Source organism: Aphelocoma coerulescens, chromosome 1A (assembly GCF_041296385.1).
Source record: "Aphelocoma coerulescens isolate FSJ_1873_10779 chromosome 1A, UR_Acoe_1.0, whole genome shotgun sequence".
Lineage (NCBI taxonomy): Eukaryota > Metazoa > Chordata > Aves > Passeriformes > Corvidae > Aphelocoma > Aphelocoma coerulescens.
The window spans coordinates 23149231-23174478 of NC_091014.1; the positions used below are offsets into that span (position 1 = coordinate 23149231).

The 25248-nt window shown below is 38.5% G+C and overlaps 1 protein-coding gene across 4 annotated transcripts in view; it reads left to right on the forward strand.

Annotated features, from left to right (window-relative positions):
* Window positions 1–24144, forward strand: part of SLC13A1 (solute carrier family 13 member 1) — a 28926-nt gene extending 4782 nt beyond the window's left edge. The window contains exons 4-16 of one of the 4 annotated variants that reach the window (XM_068996404.1): window positions 1977–2164; window positions 2761–2818; window positions 2907–2973; window positions 3470–3633; window positions 6228–6347; window positions 7538–7636; window positions 7726–7827; window positions 15079–15182; window positions 16095–16204; window positions 16870–17031; window positions 19248–19385; window positions 19486–19662; window positions 21791–24144. In XM_068996404.1, the coding sequence (XP_068852505.1) occupies window positions 1977–2164; window positions 2761–2818; window positions 2907–2973; window positions 3470–3633; window positions 6228–6347; window positions 7538–7636; window positions 7726–7827; window positions 15079–15182; window positions 16095–16204; window positions 16870–17031; window positions 19248–19385; window positions 19486–19629 (1456 nt within the window). In that variant the 3' untranslated portion in view covers window positions 19630–19662; window positions 21791–24144. Of the gene's footprint in view, window positions 1–1976; window positions 2165–2760; window positions 2819–2906; window positions 2974–3469; window positions 3634–6227; window positions 6348–7537; window positions 7637–7725; window positions 7828–15078; window positions 15183–16094; window positions 16205–16869; window positions 17032–17433; window positions 17493–19247; window positions 19386–19485 lie in introns of those variants that run through there. The other 3 variants (XM_068996396.1, XM_068996413.1, XM_068996423.1) reach the window with 3 other exon arrangements.
* Window positions 24145–25248: the final 1104 nt, after the last annotated feature.

A 25248-nucleotide genomic window follows, 5' to 3' on the forward strand; every position in this document is an offset into this window, starting at 1 on the left:
GGTTAGCCTCTTCTCCCACGTGAAAAGTGACAGGACAAGAGGAAATGGCTTCAAGTGGGGCCAGAGGAGGATTAGATAATAGGAAAAATTTCTTCAGTGAGTGGTTGGTCAGGTATTGGAACTGAATGCCACGGGAGGTGGTTAAGTCATCATCCCTGGTGGTATTTGAAGATGTGGCACTTAAGAACATAGTTTAATGGTGGACCTGGTGGTGTTATGTTTATTGTTGGACTTGATGATCTTAAAGGTCTTTTACAGCCCAGATTATTCTATGAGCTTGTCAAGGCCTCCTGTCACTTGAGCCATGCAGTGTAATCTGCAGACTAGCAGAGAAAGGTGAATGTGTCTATGCAACCTGCAAGGACTAGAAAGGGTGATAAAATACCAAGTGTGCACTGCAAAGCAAAGAGTGACTTTATAGCTGGATATAATGAAATAATTATCCAAGGTTCCATGCATAATATTTTTTTAACTATACCACATGGAAAATAATGCAGAAAAACTGGGGCTGAATAGGATAGGATATATTTTATTATTTTGTAATCACTTTTAGAGTCCCTCAATGCAGCCCACCACATTGTACCAAAGGGTCACCTGACCATCAATCCATCTAATGCTAGAAATTTATGATGAATAGTTTTAAAATACATTAGTGAGTGTCATCTGTTTTTATTTTTAAATACCTTTACAAGTTCTACTAAAATGGCATTTCTCTACAGTGTGAAAATTCATATTCAGCGTGCTTATTCTGGTCTGTATTTTCTGCATAAGAAACACAATTCTTCCTCAACTTCTGTCTGAGGACCTAATCAAAAACTGCCTAAATTAATGGGTTTTGCACTAATTACTGATGACAATTTATGTTGAGTCAAGTCTGTTACTTGCTGGTCTACAGATCATTTCATCACTATGCAATTAAAATGCACAGGGAAGGACAAGGTTCCCCTACTGAGAAAAAATCCTGTTTGAAATGTTGTTGCTATTAGCTGAAATGAAAGGCTATGAGAGACATTTTGATGGTATTTTTATATCATCATATAATGTTTACATGATTTTTATATAATTTCTATATTGGCTTCATGTACTAAGTAAACTTGACATTTTTTGTGAAGCTTCTGATCGAGGCTGGGCAAAGAACTTTACAAATTGCATAGATGTCTTCTGAGAGAAAGGTGCAATGCCACCATTCCTCCACTCAATTCTCTCGTTGTGATGATGTATGGCAGGTGTTTAATGACAATGACAGCACCTTCCAACTCCAAGAAATGCATTAAAAATGACATTGTGACCTGTATTCTAAATTTGCAGTCCAACTTCACCAGATATTAAATGGAATGTTTGATTTTTTCAGTCACTGATGCAATTCAGTGTATTGCATATCTATTTGTAATAAACTTTTAAAAAGTTGAGCCAAGACCAGATTAAGGAATTTAATGACCTTCCCTTTCCCATTTAATATCAAAGATTATGTTTATTGAAGCCCAAATAAGGCCTACACTTGCCTCGATGTTCTGATTAAGAACTAAGTTAACAACCATTTACTGAATTGTTAATATTTCTTCCTATAACAAATGAACTGGTCTATCTAGAGGACTTTACAGCCTAAGTGATAACTCCAGGGTTTTGACTTAGACTGTACAGTATGAGATTAATAACATCATCAGTGTAGCCATTTTAGCTCTTGTTTGAATTTGTGACATGCATGGTGCTCTTTCTTCAAAGATGGTTCAGAGTATAATTCTGTAAATAAACATCATTGCTTCTGCTTCCCTTTATAACATATTTGAACCTCTAAAATAAGATAATTTCAGTGTCTTGGATCGAGATAACTTCAATTCAAAAACGTTCTCAGAATTACAAGCTTTAAATTTTCAGTGTTTCAGCTTCTCTGTTGACAAAGTTCTCTATTTATATTAAATAGACTGATGATAGGAGGTGCTACTGTAGCAGTCACAGGCTCTTCTCTCCTGTTCCAGGCTTATGCTGGGTTTCATGGTTAGCTGTGCTTTCTTGTCAATGTGGCTCAGCAACACTTCTGCTGCTGCCATGGTGATGCCAATTGTAGAAGCTGTAGCTCAGCAGATCATCAGAGCTGAAGCAGAAGCTGATGAGCTGGAGCTGTCCTGCTCTAATGGCTCCATCAACCCAGCACTGGAGCTGGACGGTAGGCGCGCGGAGCGGTTCTATCTTTGCCACTCTCACTCAGCAGTAACAATTACAGCAAGTACACAGCAAGTACAATTCAATGGCTAGAGAAGTATTGGCACCATTATGTGCTTCACTGTGAGACTTCTCTTGGATTCCTGTGTGTGAGCTCTCTCATGATCACAAAGATCAATTAAAACTGAACAGGTGCAGAAGGTGGCAGTTGGATGAGAGGAGGGGAGAAGGGAAGAGGCTGGCTTATCAGGCTCATAAGATGGCTGGAAAGAAATATGATGGCTATAGATGCACTAAGGCTTAAATGTTAGCATAAGAAAGGACCTCTTTAAGCCACAGTGTAATGTTGGAAGAACACTGAATCTAAGCCTACACAGCTGGATTGTAAATTAAAAATATTTCTCCTCATTAGAAGATTCAGATTCGAGGGCATAGGAGTCATGAAGGAGTAGGACACAAACCAACTGTTTCTGAGATTGGTGCTTGCAAATGTATTGATGGGATGATGTGAAGTGATTGCCTGGGATGAGACATGCAGATGGAGCCCCTCGAGTTTTACTCCCTTAAATTCTTATCTGTCTTTGCATCACTGTGTTACAGAAACTATAGGAGAATATGATAACCGAGACTGGAAAGAGAAAGAAAAACAAGCTAATGGGTAATTGTTGTTAATTTACTAAATTCTGTTCTAAGAATTCATCTAAATAGAATATCTGTTTGTTACAATACATGCCTTTTTTTTCTAGATATAACAACAGTGTGGGTAGTACTGTAAGCACGGTTGAAAAGGAAAATGAAAAAGGAAAGGAACAGGTACATAAAGTGTCTTTTTATTAAGCAATGAAACTTAGTTTTACCCTAAATCTCACTTCTATGCCACACCTAACATGGCACAGGTAGCAATGAAGCTGGTTACATGTGAATAAGAGGTATACCTGTAGTCACACACACGTACACACTTTGCTTGTATATTATTTCATTGGTTTGGTCCTCTCAGTCTATTTTACACAAATTAAAGCAACCTCACCAGAGTACAAACTCTGTATATCAGGTGTGTGTATATGTATCAGTCTATACAAAGGCAGTTCTTCTACAAAGACAGACCAGGGAAAGGACTTCAGGATTTGACACTGCCTCCTTTTCCTTTACACGAATAATTGTACTACCAGTGTAACTGCGAACCAAACCACACTGCAGACAATTATACTGCCAGTAAATTGTCAGGCTCTTCTGAGATATCCTTGAGTTCTATTTTTATGCCTGCTGATGAGCCCTTCTTATATATTAATTGGTGTATATACTTTCTAAGCAGAACCTACCACCTGCTGAAGCAGAGAGAAAAAGCAAAAAGGACAAATACAGTGGGATTTTCAAAGTGATGTGCTTATGTGTTGCTTATTCTGCTACCATTGGAGGACTGACCACAATCACAGGAACATCGACTAATCTGATTTTTACTGAGCACTTCAATTCGTAAGAGACTATATTATATTATTTGTATTCTTCTTAGTCCAGAATTTTAACTTTCTTTCTTGAGTTCTCACATGGCTCCTCTAAAACACGTTAGAAACCTTGCCCTTTGATTTGATATTGTTTGATTCTATTGTTTTTCTTAAATGTTTGTTAAGGTGACAAAGTGAAATTGCATGGTTGTATTTGCCTTACACAGAGAAAGTCTATAAGTGATCTCCCAACACATGCAGCAAGGTGACCATTGTTTGGTTAAGTAGTATTTTACTGTTTTGGTAGCTGCATGGAAAAAGATAGATTTTTCTGAGAAGGAAAACACTACTTAGCATGAATAGGGCAGGCACTATCTGGCCATAAAGACCTGTTAATTAATTTCTAAGTACACCAGGAGGTAAGTTCAGTCTGCTTAGCAAAGTGCATCAGGAGACTTTCAAGAGGCTAAGTACTGTTGAAATGAAAAATCTGGGGCCATTAATCAACAAAAAAGCAAGTAATTTCAAACCAGTCTGAAACTTTGCATTCAATGGAACAATGTTTTAAGGTTTTCTAAAGCATTTTTTAATATTCCTTGTTATATTTAAGTAGAATGGTTTGAAAAGAAAATTGGCAGATTTCATTCCAAACCCCTTGAAATCCAATAGTTCTCACTGAACATTTTTTTTCTAACTACTTGTTTTCAGAAACATTCCTACTCCAATTTTGAAATAGAACAAAATAAAGCACAATCCTTTTGTTGTCCTCCCCCACTATTCCCTTTTGCACATGGTAAAATTGTTGAAGACCAGTTATTGATAATATTTGTAGTGCTTGCCTGCAAAGAGTTTACTGTTATTGACACTGAATCACTGTAGAAAGAGGATTATTAAAATCAATCACACTTTTTCATTTTCCAGAGGAGATAGGTCTAGAAAATAAAACAGTGTGTCCTGTCCATCCTTGCTTCTGGCAAAACCTGTAGTGGATACCAACAATAGCAGAAAATCCAACCAGAACTGTGTAATAGATTGTTTTTAAAAATCATTTAAATTTATCACCCATTCTACCTGAGGAATATTTGCTCTGGAGATGAAGAATACATAACTTCAATATTCAGATTACTAGAAATACTTACACAAATATTCAGCCCTGTACAAACTTATTGTAGAACTTGACCACAGTAAACTATCAATTTGTAACAGAATTAGGTCTTTAGCATAAAGTTTTTAAGAGCTTGTTTTGTTGCTCACAAAGAAATTATCACACATATTTCAGGAAAGATCATAAACACTTGAGCAAGTGATGAAATGTTAAATCATTACTATGCTGATATCAGTTCTTTCCTATCTTGGAATTTTTACGTTCAAAAATGGACGTGGCTAACCATGTAATAAAAGGTACATAGCCATGTAATCAATAAACTATTTAACAGCACAATGCTCTATATTGTTCCAGTTTCACTGTCTCATCATTATTTACAGTTGCAACTCAGAACATCACCCCAAACAGAGGGTAGGGGGTTAGGTTTGGTCTCTGCTAGACTATATTTGTGATATATGTAAGCATCATAGTAAATATAGATCAAACTTAAAATTTGTACAATATTTGAGAGAGCATTTATAACAAGCATTTACAGCATCAAAACCTTATGGACTCATCAAAATTATTTTCCTTCTAGCAAGACCTGAAATACAATAGATTGTCTAATAATTGGAAATAGTCATTAGCATCTCTATCCGGACATTTTTCTTTCCCTTCCAACTCATTTTTGCATCAAGAAGGAGGGCTGCTCAAGGAGACTTGAATTTTCTCATTTTTAGCATTAAAAGCTCTCTCAGTAGAGCTGGGAGAGCTCAAAGGAAGAGTAACTTCTGTTCACAAAGTAAATTGGAAAGCGGGCTTTTTTTACCCTGCCTTTTTGCCTATCTGGCATCAATCACATTCAACAGTAAAGCAATTTCTTTCAGAAAAACAAAGCCTTTCTCCTTTTCTTATATGCACATGGAAGGGAGATCTCTGCTTGAATGACCCACATCTATAAACAGTAGATTAAGACAGCCTCGAAGAGACAAGGTGAGTGGAGAGACAATCCACCTAGCCAATGAATAGTCATGGAAATTAGTAATAATAATTTTGATTTTAATCAGTTTTGAATCACTTATGGAAGTCTAAACAAGACAAGTCTCATTGTTAGTTCCACTGTTGCCTTCTACATTCATTGGAACTTTTTCATTTGAGTATATTTTCTTGTGCTAAGGTCTCATCTCAAAAAACTCCTTTCTTTTAAATTCTGTTTCTTATAGTTCTAACAGTCCTTAGGCTGTGCATGGCCCTCCCTTGCTTACTGAACTCACTTTAGACACACCTCAGTCAGTGTCAGATCCCCAGACCTGCTGCTGATCCAGTGCTCAGATAACTGGCACAGCTGGTTCCTGTAGTGGTCATGATGACCAGGAACAGGATGGGAGGGTGAGGTAAAAGGATGCCAGAGGCCACCTCATGCTGAAGTCCACTGCCAGCCAGAAGAACTCTCCTGCAGCAGTGCTTTCTGGCAATTCTCACAAGTTTTCATTCCTTTGCAAAGCTCAACTGAACTTTTTTTTTTTTTTACTTTCATCCAGACGTTACCCAGATTGCCAGTGCATCAATTTTGGATCCTGGTTTATCCTTTCCATCCCCATCACAGTTATTATTCTACTTCTCTCCTGGGTTTGGCTCCAGTGGCTTTTCCTTGGGTTTGAGTAAGTGAATGGTATAATTAATAAAACTAAAGGTCACTGATATAAAAGATAATTTGTACCAAGAGTAAATATTGCATCTTAGTTTAATAGGCTCAATAGGAAAAAATGCAGCAACAGTGATTTTGCAACCTTGATTAGTATGGCTTAATCTCTGGATGGGACAAGAATTTTCTAAAATAAGGATCCTGGCCTATTCAGCCCAGTGTGAAAAGTCCGTATCACAAATGGGTGTACTCACTCCATTATAATATACATACATCATCATTAATCAGTGCATGTGTGCAAGACAGAAGAATACTGAAATCTTACACATTTTTTCTGACTGGAAGAGTAATAGGTGTACGCACTTTGTTGGAGTGAGGCATTGGTTTGAATACTTGAGCAATGTCTGTGTTATAAACTGGATGACTGTATTTGTAAATGTGAGGTAAAAAACTTCTGCTTCTCCTAAATTTGTATGTGGTGGTATGGTAGGGTTTCTGTTTTTCCACAGAGGTTGGGCTTTTATAGTTCTGGAGAGGACAGTACTTCTTTTGGGATGATTCTTCAAAGCCTTTTTCTCCATGGGTTCACTAACATCTGGAGAGATAGGTGGGACACCAATCTTCCACAGTTACGTGGCTACTTATGGTGCAAGACATGAAAAGTGAGACTAGTTTTAAGCAGACAGAATCATCCCATGTTTACCACTCTAAATGTGCACATCTATTGTTTCATTTTTCTTTATTGTTTTGATAATGTTCTTTTTAACATTGTGTAAGAGTCTTGTCCAAGAATTAAGCCCTGGCTTGTAGCAAATACTCTGCTTATCAATATGTAGGCTACTCATGTGATACAAACTTTTTCATTCCAAAACAAAGTAAAGCAAAGCCATAGATGACTTTCATTAAAGAGACAGGTTATATTTTTGATTGTTTCAATTAGTTCACATGATTTAAGTTTCACCCTTCCTGGCCAAATGAGCTGATCACTAAGAGTACACATTTTGTTTCTGCCTGTCAGTCTCCCACTGGGCATTGTCAATTAATTCCAGTATGCTCAGTTTGGTGTGTGATAAGTAGATGGGAGATACTGCATTGTAAAGTGACATTTTTAGATTTCTCAAGTGCTATTGGTAACTGGAAAGGTTGGACACTTTTTTCTATATACACTATTAACTCATCATTCAATGTTGCTGCTTTACATTCCAGTTTTAAAAACATGTTCAAGTGTGGCAAGAAGAAAACAGCTAGAGAAGAGGCCTCATCACGGGTGATTCTACAGGAGTACAAGAAACTTGGACCAATTAGGTATTTCAAACTATAAATCTGCAAACAAGAGCAGGTAAATCCAAATGTGAATTCAGGAAAATTTATAATTCGTTCTACTTCTGCTATAGCTACCCCGAAACTGTTACACTTGTCCTGTTCATTCTAATGACCCTTCTGTGGTTCACCAGAGATCCTGGCTTCATCCCAGGATGGTCTTCACTTTTCCCAAAGTAAGTGATTTCTTTTGATAAACCAACAAGAACTGTACTGTGCCTTAACTACATACCTTCTTTTCTTACCAATTTTCAAACATTAAAATATTTTCTATTGAAAAATATTTCTTTCAGAAATATGCCAGGCCCAAGTTGTTGCAGACCTTTGTAGTGTATACAGAAGATAAACTCCAGCCATTTCACATATGTGTGTGTGAAATAGCTGAAATGTGTTAAAGGATAAAATAAAGTGTGTCTTAAGAGGCACTATGACTAGGTTTGAGGCTTAATCTGGTGAGGGAAAATGCATAAGTACTCCACTTTCTCATCAAATGTGAAATTTAAAGAATAAATCTGGTTAGAATTTTTTGATCTACTGCCTTTAGTGACAGAACACTTGCATGCAGGCAAGCCAACATCCCCTGCTTGGACAGCTGAAATTATGGATATAAATTCTGTCCATTCCTACATAACTCCCTTAACATCATAGTTTACCTAACACCAAAAAGTCAAAAACTATTGTGTTTTTTTGCCTTCTGCTGCAACTTCCCCAGGATCACCTGGATTTTTTTCCTTTTGTAATCATTCAGTCTTACAGCAATTCATATTACTGTGATATCTCCTTTTCTCTTGCTGTAATTACTGTTATTTCAGTTCTGGTTTTCTGTGATAAAGTTTTGAGTTTTGGTCTGGAGTGATGGGAAGTAGTTGTAGGATAGGTCCTCATGGATTTAACATTTATTACTGGATAGCCCAAAGGCCAGTGCTAGACCAGGAGGGTAATTTTCCATTTTGTTTTCCTATATGTTTGTGATAAATGACATGTGAAGGCACACAGACATCATGCCTTCTCTCTTTAAATATATTTCCACCACTTACACACCTTCCCAGTGCTCTTCCAGAAAGTCTGAGAGAGATGTCACAAGGAGTAATTGTAGCACTTCAAAGATTTAAAATGTAACACAAAATTATTTTGTCCAAAAAAACCCATTAAAAAGTGTATTAATAACTAAGATTGTTGTAAAATTATTTACTTTTAATCATCAGAAAAAATTGAAAAATAATATTTTTTTCCTTATAACAACAGCTGAGCTGATGATCTCATATGAAACACTATACTCTTGAAAGGGTTTTGGAGTGGTGACCTAATTAAGGAATCAGCTAGCTAGGCAATCAGGCTGGGTTGGTTTCTCTTCCGGCTTCCTTTTAACACCCAGTGCTCGCTGAGCATTGTTTCAAGAGCTACATATTAAACTGAAAAACAGGCACTGTAAACAACCTTTCAAATACGGGACTTAGGCTCAAATGACTCTTTTTCAATTCAGAGAGCCCCATATTCCTATTTGAAGCTGAAGTTATCATTATCTGAGGATTTTGTACAGTGGCAGAGAAAAACAGAACATTCTCAAAAATAAGCATGGTTCCAGGTTCTGCATAGGGATATTACTTTGTGGGTGGCCTCTACTGTTGTCCTTGGAAGGAACTGCAAGCGTGTGTCATATGACATTAGGTCGAATACTGTTGTAATTTGGATGAGGTAACCTGAAGAGAAACAAAGCTTTCCCTATGTGCTTTAAGAGGAAAGAAAGCATTTCTTACTATTCATACTTGGCCTATTTCTAGATAGCTTTAATTTATGAATCAATTATATTAAAAAGCATAAACCCAGTAAATTAGGTTAATAGTTTCTGAGCAACATAAACTTATCAGTGAAAATACATGAGAGGGGCATAGGGTCAGCACAGGTACAGCTGTGAGCAAGGCATATACTTAGAAAAAAAACCCAAACCAAAGAAGAGCAACAACAAAGAACGGGAAAAAACCCTCAGATCTTAGGAACTGTGTTTCTTTCACTGCGATGTCCAAGAGGCTTCCAACAGTGCACTGAACTGCAGATTACATCTCTTATACATTTGTTCCCTAAGGCCCCTGCATATAAAATTACTCAGTGTTTTGGATTTAAGTACAGAGATAGGCATGTGTGCGCACAACTTCCTTAAGTTCATGGTTCAGGAAACAACTATAAGGAAATATTCTCCACCCTTACAGAAATCTGATAGCACTTGCTTCCACAGGGCCTTATCCCACAGAAGGCCTAAGGGAATTCTGCCACCTGAAAAGAGCTTTGACCTTATGAAAAGCCACAGTGTCACTCCCTATAGTGAGTCCCATTAAGTGGGAAATGCACCACCCTCAGGATCTTAAACTGGAAAAGGCTGTCTGATCCTTTATTCTAACTTTCTGAAGATCATAAGAGTTACACTGTTCTGTAAGAGAATTTATTTTGTCAGAACCTCAATTTCCAGAAAGAAACCAGGCTTGATGTTAGGGTGACAAGTCCAGTGGAGTGGTTTGGTTCGAAATATCCATTACTTACTTATTTTCCTACTGTGAGATAAGAATTAGGAGAAAGCAAAGAAGGCACAAAACTCAAAAGAATACAAAGAAGTTTATTAACAGATCTAGAAGAAAGAAAAAACGTCATACTAAACCTTCAGAACACTTCTCTTCCCCCCGCCTTTCTCCCTTCTCCCACTGACAATGTAAAAAGACAACCCTTGAGATTTTTTCAGTCAGTTTACCACCTCTATAATAATCTCTCTCTCAGTTCACTTAGGGAGATGAGTCTCTCTTGCTCATGCTATGGAGACATCTCCACAAGAAACAGTTGTCTCATGGCTTCAATGTCACAGCGAGACAGCCGCCCAGGTTGGTTCTCTGTTCACATGTGAGAGTCCCTTCCCTTGACTTACAGCTTTCCCCAAAACTGCTTTTGAGGGTCCAATCTTGAGCTAATGGGATACCATTTTAAGGATGAGCTGTTCAGAAGCAAAAGGTTCTCTTCACCTATCTCTGGGATCATCTTCATCTCTAGGAACAGAGGTCTTCTTCTTCCCTGGGAGCAAAGGTCTCCATCACTTTCATCTCTCTCTGTTCAAGCTTCTCACCAGATCACAGCTACTTCAACATTTGCTTATTTCAGCACAGGTACTTTTGCTCATGGCTGTGGTTTGAACGCTCCACCCCCCCCATGCTTTCATGAAATTACAACAGGTACTCTGACGTATCATAGTTCATCACCATAGCTTTACAACAGAATTTCAGCTTCTAGGTTTGAAGCATCTCCTCTTTCTCCTCTCTTGGGATTTCAGCTCTTCCTTCTTTACTGACTTTGGTGTCTCTATGGTGTTTTCTTCACGTGCCTCCAACTTTCCCTTTCCTTTGACTTGGGAGAGGACAGATGCAGGTTACATCTGTTCTGGAGGAAACTTGCAATGCTAAAAGGGTTAATCTCACCTGGGCCTTGCAGCTAGAATTCGCTCATCACTTTTGGTCACCTAATCTCTGCCGGGCAGTGGCCTCAAATGAATTTCTGCCACACTAGACGAGGGCTGGCCTGGCCGAGCCACGCTGCGCAGCTGCCTGCACAGAGCAGGGCTGCGGGGGCTGGCCTGCATGGAGCAGGGCCATGGGTGGAACAGGGCCACACAGCTCTGGGGTGGCTGTCTCCTGGTGGGCCCAGCCTGCACTGAGGGGCTGTGCCGGGTGTCCGGCGAGCAGAAGAGGCTGAGATCTCAGCCAAGCCGTGCCGTGGCTGACCCGTCCGGGCCACGCTGAGGAGGGCCGCATCACAGTTACCTGTCCGAAAGCCAGAAGCAAGAGAGCTTTCCCGGTTTTGTTGGCTCTTAAATGTGGACCAAAGAGGTGTGTCAAGCTTCTTAAGTGGCTTTAAAAAGTTGCCAATATTCAAACTAGCCAGTTGATTGGTTCTGTAAGCACCTCTTTGCAAGAGAATCACTTCCGTGGCTGATGGAACCCTCCTTAACTAAAAACCCAAACTATTCAAACCATGACACCCAGGTTCCTCAGATTTTGGAATTTGCTACTTTTCTTGATAGTCATGTCTGTTGTCAAGCTAAAAAAGATAAACTCATATATTGCTTTCTGTCTGAATATAGCTTCCAGCTATGTCATTTTGTCTTTCTCTGTTGGATTAAAAACTCTTCTGTGATAGGTGCTTTAAAAGTATGTGTATCTTGTGATTATATCACCTTATAAGCTTTGCTTGATGAACTAAATGGAATGCTTAAAGCTTTGATTCAAACAAAATTTCCCATCACTCTCACCACCCATGTTCATTTTCTCAGACCCTTGTGTGCATCCTCACATATTACTGAATACTCCTTTAATATGCAAACACTGATATTTCTGAAATCCCGGCAGAAATACTGCCATTTATTTATGTTACCTTCATACTTTCTTAAGAGCTACTTTTTGTACTGTCAGCAAATTTTTAATCCACATTTCTGCTGTAGCAGTATTGAGTAGAGCCCATTATTTCTAGCTTTATCAGATGCCTTTAAAAAATACATTACCTCTATCAGTTAATTGTTCTTAAAAAAAAAATTGTATATCTATTAAAGACTAATCCTTTCTTTGCTGTCCTGCCTGCACCCATGACCTCCTTCTGTGAGTTGACAGCAGGATGTTTTAATAAATATTGTATAACACTACAGAGAGCAGCACAGGGTAAAAATTCCTGTTTCCTCCCCATCTGTTGACAGCACAGGCTCACACGTCATTTCTGCTACAGCAGTTTCCTTCTATGTCCTGGCCTAATTCCAGGCTGTAGGATATTAGCTTCAATTAGAGCAGCTCCAGGTTGGCCTTTGGCCAGGGGTTTATGAGCCTCATAAGAAACAGAAAGTTCAACACTGTGCTGCAGCTGATAACAGCTGATGTAGGCAGGGTTGGCTTCCCTCACTCTTCCTCAGATTATTGCCTGAATTAACTGTATTTTTTTTCTTCATGGTTTATTGCTTTCTTTACTCCTAATACAAGACCACTATGTATTTTTGTCCACAGCCCTGTTCTCTACAATGGTCTCAGCTGGAGTCATTGTGAGATCTCCTGAATCAACAAGTTTTTTGCTTCCTTATAGCACAATCAGATTTGCAGTTTTATAAGCAGGTAGATGTTGTATATGCAATTGTATTACAACTTGGATAAATAGGCTTTGAAAGATGTTTATCTCAAAATTTGATAATAATTGAAAAGCTTCTGTTTGGAATGGCATCGTGTGTGTGTCCTGATAATAGTTTGACTGATGGTAGGATGTTATGTGTGTCCCAAGCAGGTTTTTTGAGAATGGTGTTTTGCATCAGGAATACTAAGTTTTGTGAGCAAAAATGGCACCCCCTACTTCAACACGTGTAAGTGCGAAGTCCTGCACCTGGGGAGGAACAATCCCTGCAGGAAGGGGGCTGCAGGATCACCTTTACAATGTTTAAAACTACGTGGGAGGGAGCAAAGAGGAAAGAGTCAGGCTCTTAGTGGAGCTCAGTAGCAGGATGAGAGACAGTGGGCACAAAATGAAACTTACGAGATCCCTCCCGAACATCAGGAAATGTTTTTTACCTGCGATGGTGACCCAGAGAGGTTGTGGATTTTCCACCCTTCAGATATTAAAAAAACTGTCTGACATAGTCCTGGGCAGCTGGCTCTGTGTGACTCTGCCTGAGCAGAGGGTGTTGGACCAGATAACCTCCTGAGGCCCCTTTCAAACTCAACCATTACATGAAAATGCAGCAGCCTAGAGGAAAGTGACAGCATGAAGTGTTTCTGTATCTAGATCTTGCTTTCCTTCAAAACTTCTAGCAAGTCTTAAAAGAATGTAGGATAGGATCTGAGAGGAAAATATTTTCGATCCCTAGACCTGGTGCATCTGGTCCTAGGCTAAAGGTAATATATAGGCAGAATCCTCTGCCTTAGGAAACCATAAAAATATAGTAACTTTCTTTCAAAATGTATTTTCTATACAGGCAAACACTAGTAAGCAAGAGACAGAAAATATTAGAGAATCACTTCAACTTCTTTGACATCTTCATTTTGTGACAGTGCTAGCTAAAATTATGCTGGTTTTGGTGTAAATCAGCTATGCATATTGTGCTTTTTTTTTTTTTTAAATTTCACCTAACAAAGCAAAGGACTCCATCAGAGTTTGGAGCATATAACAGAGAAATTTTTTTCCTTTCAGTGAAAAGTTCTGGTTCAGTACAAAACATTAAGCTGCTGGGAAGATCCGATGGGAAGTTATTATTGGACCTACTGTAGCTGAATATTTAGAAAAACATATGGTCTGAGGCTGAGAGAACAAATATATTGGTGTATTGGTTCAGAAAAATCTTACAGAAGAACTTGCAGGAAACAGAAAAAAATGACAAGGTTAAGAAAATGTTTGCTTAGCTTTCTTCAGTAAAATTTCTATTCATTTTGATGACCATCTTGACTGAAATAAGACAGACTGGGATATGTCACCAGCTAACATTGTGTAACAGACTTGGATGTGTTAAAATGGCCTTAACAGCTCAGCTTTGCACCTTGCCTGATCTTGGGGCTACTCTTTTCAAGTTAGAAGGATATTAAAGCAGTTTAAGAAACAGTAGTGCAAACAGTTCTTAGGCACTGGAAATGACCAAAACAAACATGACCTTTGTGACTGTGACCCTAGTAATAACAGCCATAGGAAGATGATAATAAAGCTCTGCTGCCTTTCCTCAGCTACAAAAGCATCACCCTTTGTGGGTATGCACTGCGCTTTTTAAGGCCTCTTAAACTGAATCTATTGCAGAGCATAATTTAATTTAAATTATTAAATTTATCACTGAACTGTGGAAACTAGTTTATTAAGCATCAGCTACTCCAAAAAATCCCCCTCCCCCCAGCTTATTTCTGTGTGGCAAAATAACACATGCTTACTCAAGATGTTTATTTATGAATTTATAGGGTCTGCACCAAATATTTCTATAGATGTGAGCAGCTCACCTTGACTGTCTGCCAGGTGCCTACCCAGCCACTTTCTCACTGCCTCTCCTCAACAGGACAGGGGAGAAAATAAGGTCAAAAATTTTGTGGTCAGGATAATGACAGGGATAACTGATTGCTTATCAGTTACCATCATGGGCAAACCTGATATGGGAAAAATTATTTTAATTACCAATTAAAAATAGAGTTGGATGGTGAGAAACAAAGACAAAAACTAAAACCCTTTTCCCCCATCCTCTTTTTTCCTGGGCTCAATTTGACTCCTTCATTCCTTACTCCTCTACCTCTTTCCACCACACCTAGTGGTGCAAGGGATGGGGAATAGAGGGTTATGGTCAGTCCACAGCAGATCTTCTCTGCTAATCTATCTTTCTCCTCTCTCCTCCCCTCCTTCTCCTGACTATATATATTTATATGGTTTTTTTCTTGTTAACTTCTCCTTAGGTATAAAGGCTATATTACGGATTCAACAGCTGCCTTAGTGATAGGCCTCCTGTTCTTTATTATTCCAGCAAAAACATTGTCTAGGACGTCAAATGGAGAAAACAGTTGAGTATATTTTGATGTAGATTTTACTACAGTAAGGTATCCAAGATGTTACTGTAAATGTAACTTATTGCACTGTTTAGAGGAAAGTTGTTAAATACTGATGCTAAAGTCTTAGTAGAGGATATAAAACACTGGGATATAAAGCATCCCTGGCCAGGAAATCAGTGCCAACAATTATGCAACGTGAGCAGCAGGAGCTAGTGCTGGGCAGGAAGCTGCTACCTGCAGCCCACGGACACCAATGGAAACCACCTTTCCACTGACTGCAATGGCCTTTGAAATGGGACTGCATGGAGCAGGGCTAGGCTTATGTTTTGAAAATGTTACTGCTTAATTATAGTACCCTATAAAATTCAAAACTACATGAACTCATTATCATGTAATTTTTCCTCTTCAAAATGGAATTTTTGTTTAAAGTATACCTCTGGCTTCTCCTCTTTATGTATTCAACTGTGCTGCTGAAAAAAATGGGATCTGGGGGTTCACAGAGAAAGCAAGGTCAGAACCTAAATGAGTCTAAGTGAAACATCCAAGTGAAACAGCATTTGCTCAGTAATCTGAATAGGGAAGTTTTATTGAGTGAATTAAACTCATTGCTATTCTACAGCTGTCTTCCACATAGGGAAGGAGGGGAAAGGGGCCAATGCTCCACTGGTAGAAGCTGTCACAGCTCTAATGTCCCCAAGCCATGACAGTTTTCCCCAGCTAAAGGTCTGCCCCAGGAAGTGCAGGTTGTTTCTGTCAGAGACTTTGTTCATGTTACAATGAGGTTTTTGTCTTTGAATTTTTCCCAAGTGCTTCCTCAGGGAGATTATTTCAAGAGCTTGTCAATATGTTTTTAAATGTTGGTTGGGGGGCTATATCTTTTTCTTATTTAATTTTTTTTCTCATTTAATTTTTTTTTTCTCTAGCTATTTTTGGTTACATGCCACTGATTACTTGGAAGGAATTTCAGTCATGCATGCCCTGGGAAATAGCTATTCTTGTTGGTGGTGGGTTTGCACTGGCAGACGGCTGCGAGGTAATGCAATTTATAGAAGATACTGAACAAATAGCATGACCCAATCAGGAGCAATTCAGACATGCAGTGAATTCACAGCTATTCTCTTGTTTTAGCAAGTTATTCTGTAGCAATATTGAACTGGATAAATGAGACAAATATTCAAGGTGTTCAGAAAGCAGGTTTAGAGAAAAAGAAGTTCCCTATGTCTTCCAAGATTATGCACAATGATGACTCCTGTTTCTTATTTTATTTAAATCTGATGGGGGCAGGAGTTGTGAAGACACACTGTTTCCAAAGCCTCAGAGTTAATGTCACTGAGATAATTCCCATGTGGAATTACTGATGGCTACTCCAATAAATCAAGCAGGTTTGGACCTAGACTCTGGTTATGAAGCCTACTATACTCATATTACCATTCTCTGATTAAGACTCCTCTAACCATCTCAGACATGCAAATATAAATAAATGGAATATAGTTTGCATGGGCTCCTATAGGGCACCAGTGAATTACAAAAATGGTCTTAAAAACATTTGATAGGAATATGGAAAATATTTCCAATTTTTCTCTTTTACAAAAATACTTCACAATTAGCAGATGAGTAAAGTCCTGTTATACACCATTTGCTAAACATTCCTTTCAGTGACTTGCTAAAAAAAATCATGTTCTCACATTCCTCATGCAGGTTTCAAAACTTTCTGAGTGGGTAGCAAGTAAATTGACCCCTCTAGGATCATTACCCTTGTGGCTGGTTATCCTGATATCCTGCCTTATTGTCACTTCAGTAACAGAAGTTGCCAGCAATCCAGCTACCATTACGATCTTTTTGCCCATACTGTCTCCTTTGGTGAGTATAACAAGCTTATTTTTAATCAGAATCTATTCTATCATCCATATAATAATGCAGCTGCTAAAAGAAGCAGTTTTAAAAAGTCTCAATAAAATACTTCATGCAGGTTTTTTGCTGTCCTGTATTGTGCATTAGATACTTGGTTGCTTTAGGTATTTCTAACAAGAGATGCTGAAAATTTAGTAAAATGACATAAAAGTTCATTTCATTATTTAAACCCAGACAGCAATCAAGTTCCACGCTCACTCAATCCCACACCAGTGGGGTCTTGAACAGAATTAGAAAGGGAAAAGCTAGAAAACTCATGGGTTGAGATAAAGACAATTTAACAAGGAAGGCAAAAACCCCACGTGTAAGCAAAGCTAACCAAGTCATTAATTCACTGCTTCCCATGGGCAGGCTGGTGTTCAGTCATCTCCAGGAGAGCAGGGCCACATCACATGTAACAGTTACTTGAGGTAAGAAATGCCACCACTCCAAACTCCCCCCACTTTATATACTGAGCATGTTGCTATACGGTATGGATCTTGATCTGTTGGGGTCACCTGTCCTGACTGTGACTCCTACCAATTTCACCCCAGCCTCCTCATCAGCATGGCAGTGACAAAAGTAGAAAGGGGTTTTGCTCTGTGTAAGTACTGCTCAGCCAGAAGAAAAACATCCCTATACTGTCAACACTGTGTTCAGCACAAATCCAAAACATACAAACCACTGTGAAGAAAATTACCTCAGAAAAATCTAGTGCAGTTCAACATGTGAAAATTGATGCTGTTATTACGATTTGTGAATATTTGAAGCTCTTAAAAGGACAATTCTTTTAGGGTTTCTTCAGGACTGCATCTTCAGCAAAAATGGTTAACGCTGCAGGTTGTCACAAAGAGGAGAGAGGGCTAATAGATGTGCTTTGTATGTACTTCTCATTTCTTCTGTCCTTAGATCAATTCTGTCCTTTCTTATCATATTTATCAAAACATCTGATTCTTTCTTCTTCAAAACTTACTGATTGTCTTCTAGTCTGTAAATTTTCCTATTGGCCAGCCTTGACATATACTAATGTATTTTCTCTTTCTTTCAAAGAAATTTTACTCCTCTTTCCACATAATTACAGAATCATTTAGGTTGGAAAAGATTTCTGAGATCATCATATCCAACCTTTGCCAACTAAACCATGACACTAAGTGCTCTGTCTAGTTGTTTTTTGGACACTTCAACAGATGATGACTCCACCACCACCATGGGCAGTCCATTCCAATGTTTAACAACCCTTTCACTTAATAAATTCTTCCTGATGTCCATGAACCTTGTGACCTGAATGACATTACCTGATGACCTGAACCTCCCTTGGTGCAGCTGGAGGCCATTTCCTCTTGTCCTATCACTAGTTGTCTGGGAGAAGAGACCAACCCCCACCAGCCTCATTTCAGGGAGTTGTAGAGAGTGATAAGGTCTCCCCTGAGCCTCCTTTCTCCAGGCTGAACACCCCCAGCCCCTTCAGCTGCTCCTCATAAGGACTTGTGCTTCAGACCCTTCCCCTGATCCATTTCCCTTCTCTGGACATGCTCCAGCACCTCCATGTCTTTCTTGTAGTGAGGGGCCCTGGACTGGACAAAGCATACAAAGTGTGGGCACAACAGTGTTAAGTACAGAGGGACAATCACTGTCCTGTCCAAATCATTGCTGGTCCAGGCCAGGATGCCATTGGCCTTGTTGGTCACCTGGGCACATGCTGGCTCATGTTCAGCTGCTGTTGACCAGCACCACCAGCTCCTTTTCCAGTGGGCATCTTTGCAGCCAGTCTGCCCTCAGCCTCTGGTGCTGCCTGGGTTTGTTGTGACCCAAGGGCAGGACCTGGCATTTGGTCTTGTTGAACCTTATCCATCCAGCCTGTCCAGATCCCTCAGCAGAGCCTTCCTACTCCCCAGGAGATCGACACTCCCACCCAACGTAGTGTTATTCGCAACTTTATTTTACTTTACTGCTCAATCCCTTCATCTGAATCATCAATAATGTATTATATACAAATTCAGTGCTTTTGCTTTTTGTGCCTGTTTAATATTCTTAAAAAATGTGTTACAGGAAAAGGTGATTGCTCATTGTTTAAAATGGCAGTTCTATTTATGTTTCACTTGTGTTAATACAACAAGTTTGTATTTCTGTATTTAATTTGGCAAATGTATCCCTTGACAGCTGTATTCTCTTTCATTTTTTGGTAGGCTGAAGCCATTCATGTGAACCCACTTTTCATTTTGATACCTGCTACCTTGTGTACTTCCTTTGCATTCCTGCTTCCTGTAGCAAACCCAGCCAATGCCATTGTATTTTCATACGGTCATTTAAATATTATGGACATGGTGAGTTTTAAGCAAAAGTCCTAAAGGGGATATTTGGCATTTTAAAAACTTTCTTCCATGTCTTGATGCATGTTTCTGCTTTCTTTTTCCTCTTCTTCAGGTGAAAGCTGGCTTGGGCATTAACATCATCGGAGTTGCTGTAGTTATGCTTGCAATCATGACATGGATAGTGCCTATATTTGATCTTTATACTTACCCAAGTTGGGCACCCAACATTCCATCTACAAATGGCACTGGGCTGTAAAAAAAAAATTGTTTCTTTTTTTTCTCATATGTGGTGAGTCACTTAAAATGCTTTTCAGTCACCACAACGATAAGGATCTACATTACTATAAATGTTGTATTTCACAGTCCCAGAGACTGATGATCCAGTCTGAGAGTCTAATCAGGAAGAGTGCTAGACTTTTTAAAGATCATAGTTAGATCAGGTTTCTAATCTACTTCAGCTAGTCTGAATTTTTATATCTTCATGTTATGAAGGAAAAAAAAAAAGGCATAGGCATTATCACTGACAACTTTCCCCCATTCTCAGGGTAGCAGAACAATGAAATTTAGATTTTATTATTTCAAATACAAATCCTTGTTATTACTTATTTGGGGGATGTCAGAGAGAATATTGGTTTTCTGTTTTCTAGATTCAAACTGTTTGAAACAGTGTTGATCACAAACAAAAGATCAGGCAGGGGACTGTCTTGAACCCATAGTTTACAGACCTGTCAAAAATGTACAAAAAAATGGAGAAGAGCAGAATGACCACTTACACAGCACTTTATCTATTAAGCACCTTGTAACCTGGAAGGAGAATGCATGCTTAAGCACATGTTTAGTCTACATCCTCCCAGGACCTCACTAAAATATGTTGTTGCTCTTGTAAAAAAAAAAAAAATATATATATTTCTCTGGATATACATACATTGATAGATCTGAGTTGATCTGTACAAATGGAGACTAAATTATCATCATACCTCTCTGCCAAAAGTAGAGATATATCCCCTTGAGGAATGAAACCATAAGACAGTGCTGAAGATTTAACAGTCAATCTGTCAATCAAGTGTGTCTTCACCAGGAGGCTCATGATCTCTGCAGGACAGGTGGCAGTTTAAGGTTACTAGATGGTGTTAATATTGTAATGTTCTAAACACAAAACAGTGCAATGTGGTCAGAACGTAAGTTGGAGTTCAAAGATATCTTCAAATATGCTCTATTTGGTTGTTAAGACATTTTTCACCATGAAGACTATAGCCTTACCTGTTGTGAAGATCCATGATAATTTGTAAAGAGCATGTAATTAGTTTGAATGAAAGCTGCATGTATTTAAATTGGATCATGCCTTGGGACATCTGTATGATAGTTGTAAACATCAATTTGTCTTTTAAAGATAGTGTCCGTTTTTCTTAAAAACAACAACCAAAAAATGCTTTTGTTTTTTCATTAATGGTTTACATTTATTTTAGGTAGTGCGTGTTTAGAGATGTCAGTCATGACTTCTGTAATGCCAGAGCGCAGTGTATAGCACTGTTGTAGATGTAGTTTTTTTTCCTGTAGCTATTAGTTGCAGGTTCAGCTGCAGTGAATTATTAAAGAAGCACTTTTTCTTAATGAATGGTTCTCTATAAGTATTAGTGTAAGTATTGGTGCATGACACCATGCTTTTAAGCTGGATGGAGGCTGCTATCACAATTTTTTATACAGTGGCAAAATAGGGCTATGACCATCACTGGAGCAATCAGGAGCTGCCAGTATACAAATAATGTTAACTGAACCCCTGCAGTAATGGTTATCATTACAGGTACACTCTTGGCTAAATGAAGTCAGGTACCAGAGGGAAATTCTTATACAAGTAACTAATCCAAGATACAAATTTTGGATTATATCATATGGTATTTTCCCAGAAGCATGTGCAGTGCAGGAGCTCATGGCTTGTTCAGGCCTTTGGTCCTGCAGGGATAGAGAGGAGGACCAGCAGAATGCTCTTACTTTAAGGTATTACCTTCCAATTCTGTCAATAATTTCCCGATTATTCAAGAGCAGTGGAAAGAGTGAATCACAGTATTTCAAGTGGAAGGGATCTCAGAAGTATCCAATCTTGCTCAAAGCAAGGTTATTACTCTATTCAGACCAGGTTGCTCAGGGATTTGTCAAGTCATCTTGAAGCTCTACAACATGAAACCCAACATGCACAATTTCCATGATTAATATTCTCCTGTGCTTTACTGTCCTTGTGGCAAAATATTTTTTCTTTAAACAAATGAGCAAACATAGTAATTTTAGGTTAACAGACTCATTATTTTCCTTTTATTTGGGATTTTTTTACTTTTTCGTGAACCATGAAAGAGGGAGGACAGTCCTCTTTGTGTTCTTATGTTTACCACTCCCACTGGATGTGATATTTTCAATCTCCACAGGTCTGCTCTGCAAAGCCTTATAATCATGTGGCAACTGTTGTTCAGCCAAAGGAAATCTGTTAACTGCTTCTGAGCTGCCCCCGAGTTTTATTAATGTTCACAATACAGAATTGGCTGTTGTAACCTCAGCCTTGAAAATGACAATGAGGTCTACAGGGGTCCATGAATGCACTTGTCCATTAAATCAGCCTTTGACACCAGTATTCTCTCTTCAAGTTGCATATCTTCATGGAAGAAAATAGCCATTTTTCACCATTTAAGAGAATGCTTCAGAATCTGCCGACCATAACAAGTGGTACAGTTATCAGTAAAGCTGAAGCTGTTTGTGCCAGTTGATTTTCAGCTGTTCATTTTCTTTACTTTCCAGCTTATTCATAAAATCATAGATAATATGACAACTAAGGCCTCGTCATATCTGAACCCTCACAGACCACAGAATTTCCCTAAACTATTTTTTCAGGGCAGAAATTATGGTTAAATATCTTAGTAAACAAGAAAAAAGAGTCAATTGTTTAATGAAGGATGCATTTTCAAAAACTATTTTCACTAAAATTGGCATATGTGATGGATAAGACACAAAGAGAGAAGGGAGAGATTTGTTGAGTAAAGTTGGTCATCTCTTGGACCTTGTGTTTTTATAATGCGTTGAAATGGAACACAGAATTATACATAAATTCACTTTCAGTGACCAGCATCTTAATTGTGTCATAATGTACCAAATTAGTGACAAAAGTAAATGATTAAGCATGATGGTTTTGGAGACCCTATTTATGAAGAAAGCCAGTTGTGAATAATCAAGTGGTAGTACTGGGAAAGTAGGGTCTCACCAGGATTTTTAACTTGTTTTGCCAGAAGATTAGGGAATGGGTCAGACGCAATGTTTGAGATTATTTGTTATTATTACTAATTTATTTTAAAGCTTTTAGGAACATTTTAAGTAAAAATTAACAACTCTGCAGTGCAGGGATTAATATTGATATTATATTCCTCACCTGAGAGTGTTCAAATGCAGGAAAAAGAATTTCAGAGTGTGGTGATCTGTGTACCCAACGAGTGGATTTAGCTCTGACTGCAGGCATGGATCACCATGCTGATCACCAGCAGAAACACGCTCTTCATATATTGCTATTATATTCCTTGCTTTGACCAGAATTTGTATTAGGACAAATGGTGGAAATGCACCTGTAATTATTTTAAGAGTTGATTAATATATGATGACATTAACTATTTGTAAATTGCTTTGTTCATAATTTCCATATAAAAGGTGGGGTTTTTTCTTTGAAGCAGATGAATCTAATTAGTTTACTGTAATAGTACATAAGTAATATTTATGACTTTCTATTTATTTGTGGTCCCATTCCTGATGAATTAAAAGGAGGTTTTGCCCTATACTTCATTGGGGATATGTGCCAGGTCTTTGTTCTCCTTTTCTATGGTCATGCTATATTTAATGTATTTTCCCTTTTTTTGGAAGATGTGCATTTAGATTACCAGAAACCACAAATCAGGTGTACCCTGGAAAAGTCTTCTTGACTTTTCTATTTTACAAACAGGTAGCCATCTCAGTCTTGCACCATAAATCCCCTTATGTACTTTTAAAATTAAATGACTGTGTTTGTTTACTGCCAGGGTCTAGCTTGTTTAAAATCAACCAGCCTATAGCTCAAGGGCTCACTGAGGAGCAGTGCAGCACAGCACCTCAGGAAGAGTGTAGCAAAAAAAATCCTGGATCTTACAATTCTTAGATCAGGTGTAGATATCAAACCACTTTGCATATGAATAAAAACAACAGAAATACTCTTGTATGTTATGTGCAGCTGCTGGCAGGACTGGAAGGCTTCTTGTGACCCCTTAGATGTCCAGCAGTCTAGTCCTGCCCCCTCTCCTGACCTGCCCTTGGCAGCCCACAGCAGGATGCCACTAGTTCTGATGGTGACACCCTGCTGCCCCAGAGCACCTGAGGATATTCCCCAGTGGTCAGGCCTGCACATACATTAGATCATTTCGCAGCTATTAGTTAGAAATTATAACTCCAGTTATCAGCTTAGTTCTCTGTCTCTGCAAAGTTCATTTGATGATTTATGGTTTTAACAATCACTTGAACTGAACTCTTGTCAGTGTTATTCCTTAACACTTTTGCCTTTTGTTTCTGGCAGCTGATATATGTTATTTTACCTGCACAACATTCCATTTCTGCACAACTTTCCTTTACAATAAAAATCTACTATTTTAAAAATAAATATTTTCTGAATGCTGTACAGTCCAACATGTATTAGTGATAAACTAACAAGAGCTAAAATTGTGATCTGCAAAGAAAAGCTATTTGTCAATAAAAGTGCCTGAGATTTCTTAAACTGTTTTTATTGTTATATCTCAACACTTGATACACATGGCAGAGAAAATTACCTGCTGAGAATAATTTAAATTTTCTGGATATTGAAAAAGTCCTAAGTGATTTTAAAAGGAGAAAAAGGTCTTTTAGCTTTGAAAAGCAGTTATAGTAAAAAATCTGCCCATCGCCCTGTTCCTCTACAAACACAGAATAAATATATCACAGTCTCAAACTGTTTCAGGATTAATCAGAAATTAGAAAATCAGAAAGCAATGCATATACCTATGCAAAATAGCTCTTTACTACCTGGATTCAGGAATAATCATTTTAGGTCAGGATGCTGGAGCATGCCCATGAAGATAGCTGGAAGAGTAATTTCCAAGCATTTGATTTGGTCATCTTTCAGTGGAGGGCATCAGATTCTGCTGTCTTCAGTTGTGGCAAATGTGGAAACTTGAGTGCAAATTTCAGATTGCTGACCTGAGCTTGCAAAGTATCTGTACAAGATGTAGGATAAAAGGTACCACAAGAAGTTTAAAAACCTAGCTGATACACCCAAACCATCCAAAATAAAATTCTAGTTAAAAGCATGGGCCTGAAACTCTTGTTCTCAGGCATCAATTCAAGAATATTGCAGGGCATTTTTGTGCATCTTGCTTCCTTCCCTTAGAGATTTCCATTTTCATCCTCTAACATCCTCTAACAACACAGGAAGCATGAAAACTTTTTTGTGATCCTTCCTCAAATGCTGACTAATTTGAACCCACAGCTTTTACATCTCAAGAGAGACCAGTGTTACCTGTTTAAGCCTTCTTCTGACAGACCTTGAAGCCAACAGAGGAAAACTCCTGAGCCCCAAAAAGAGAGCTTTATGCAAATAGCCTGGGCCATGAGCTGTGAGGGGAAGTTCTGAGTCTGGCAGCTGGGACCACAGTCACACCTGTGCTGTCTCACATTGGTACCCCCTCCAAGGCACAGGGAGAGACTTTCACCCTGAGAAGCTGAGGATAAGAATGTTTTGCTGTAGCTGGATTATGGTCTCATACTCCACAGAGAGATACAGACACATGACATTCATAGATACCTAAATTAGGACTCAATTTGAAAAATCTGAGAGAGTAATTTA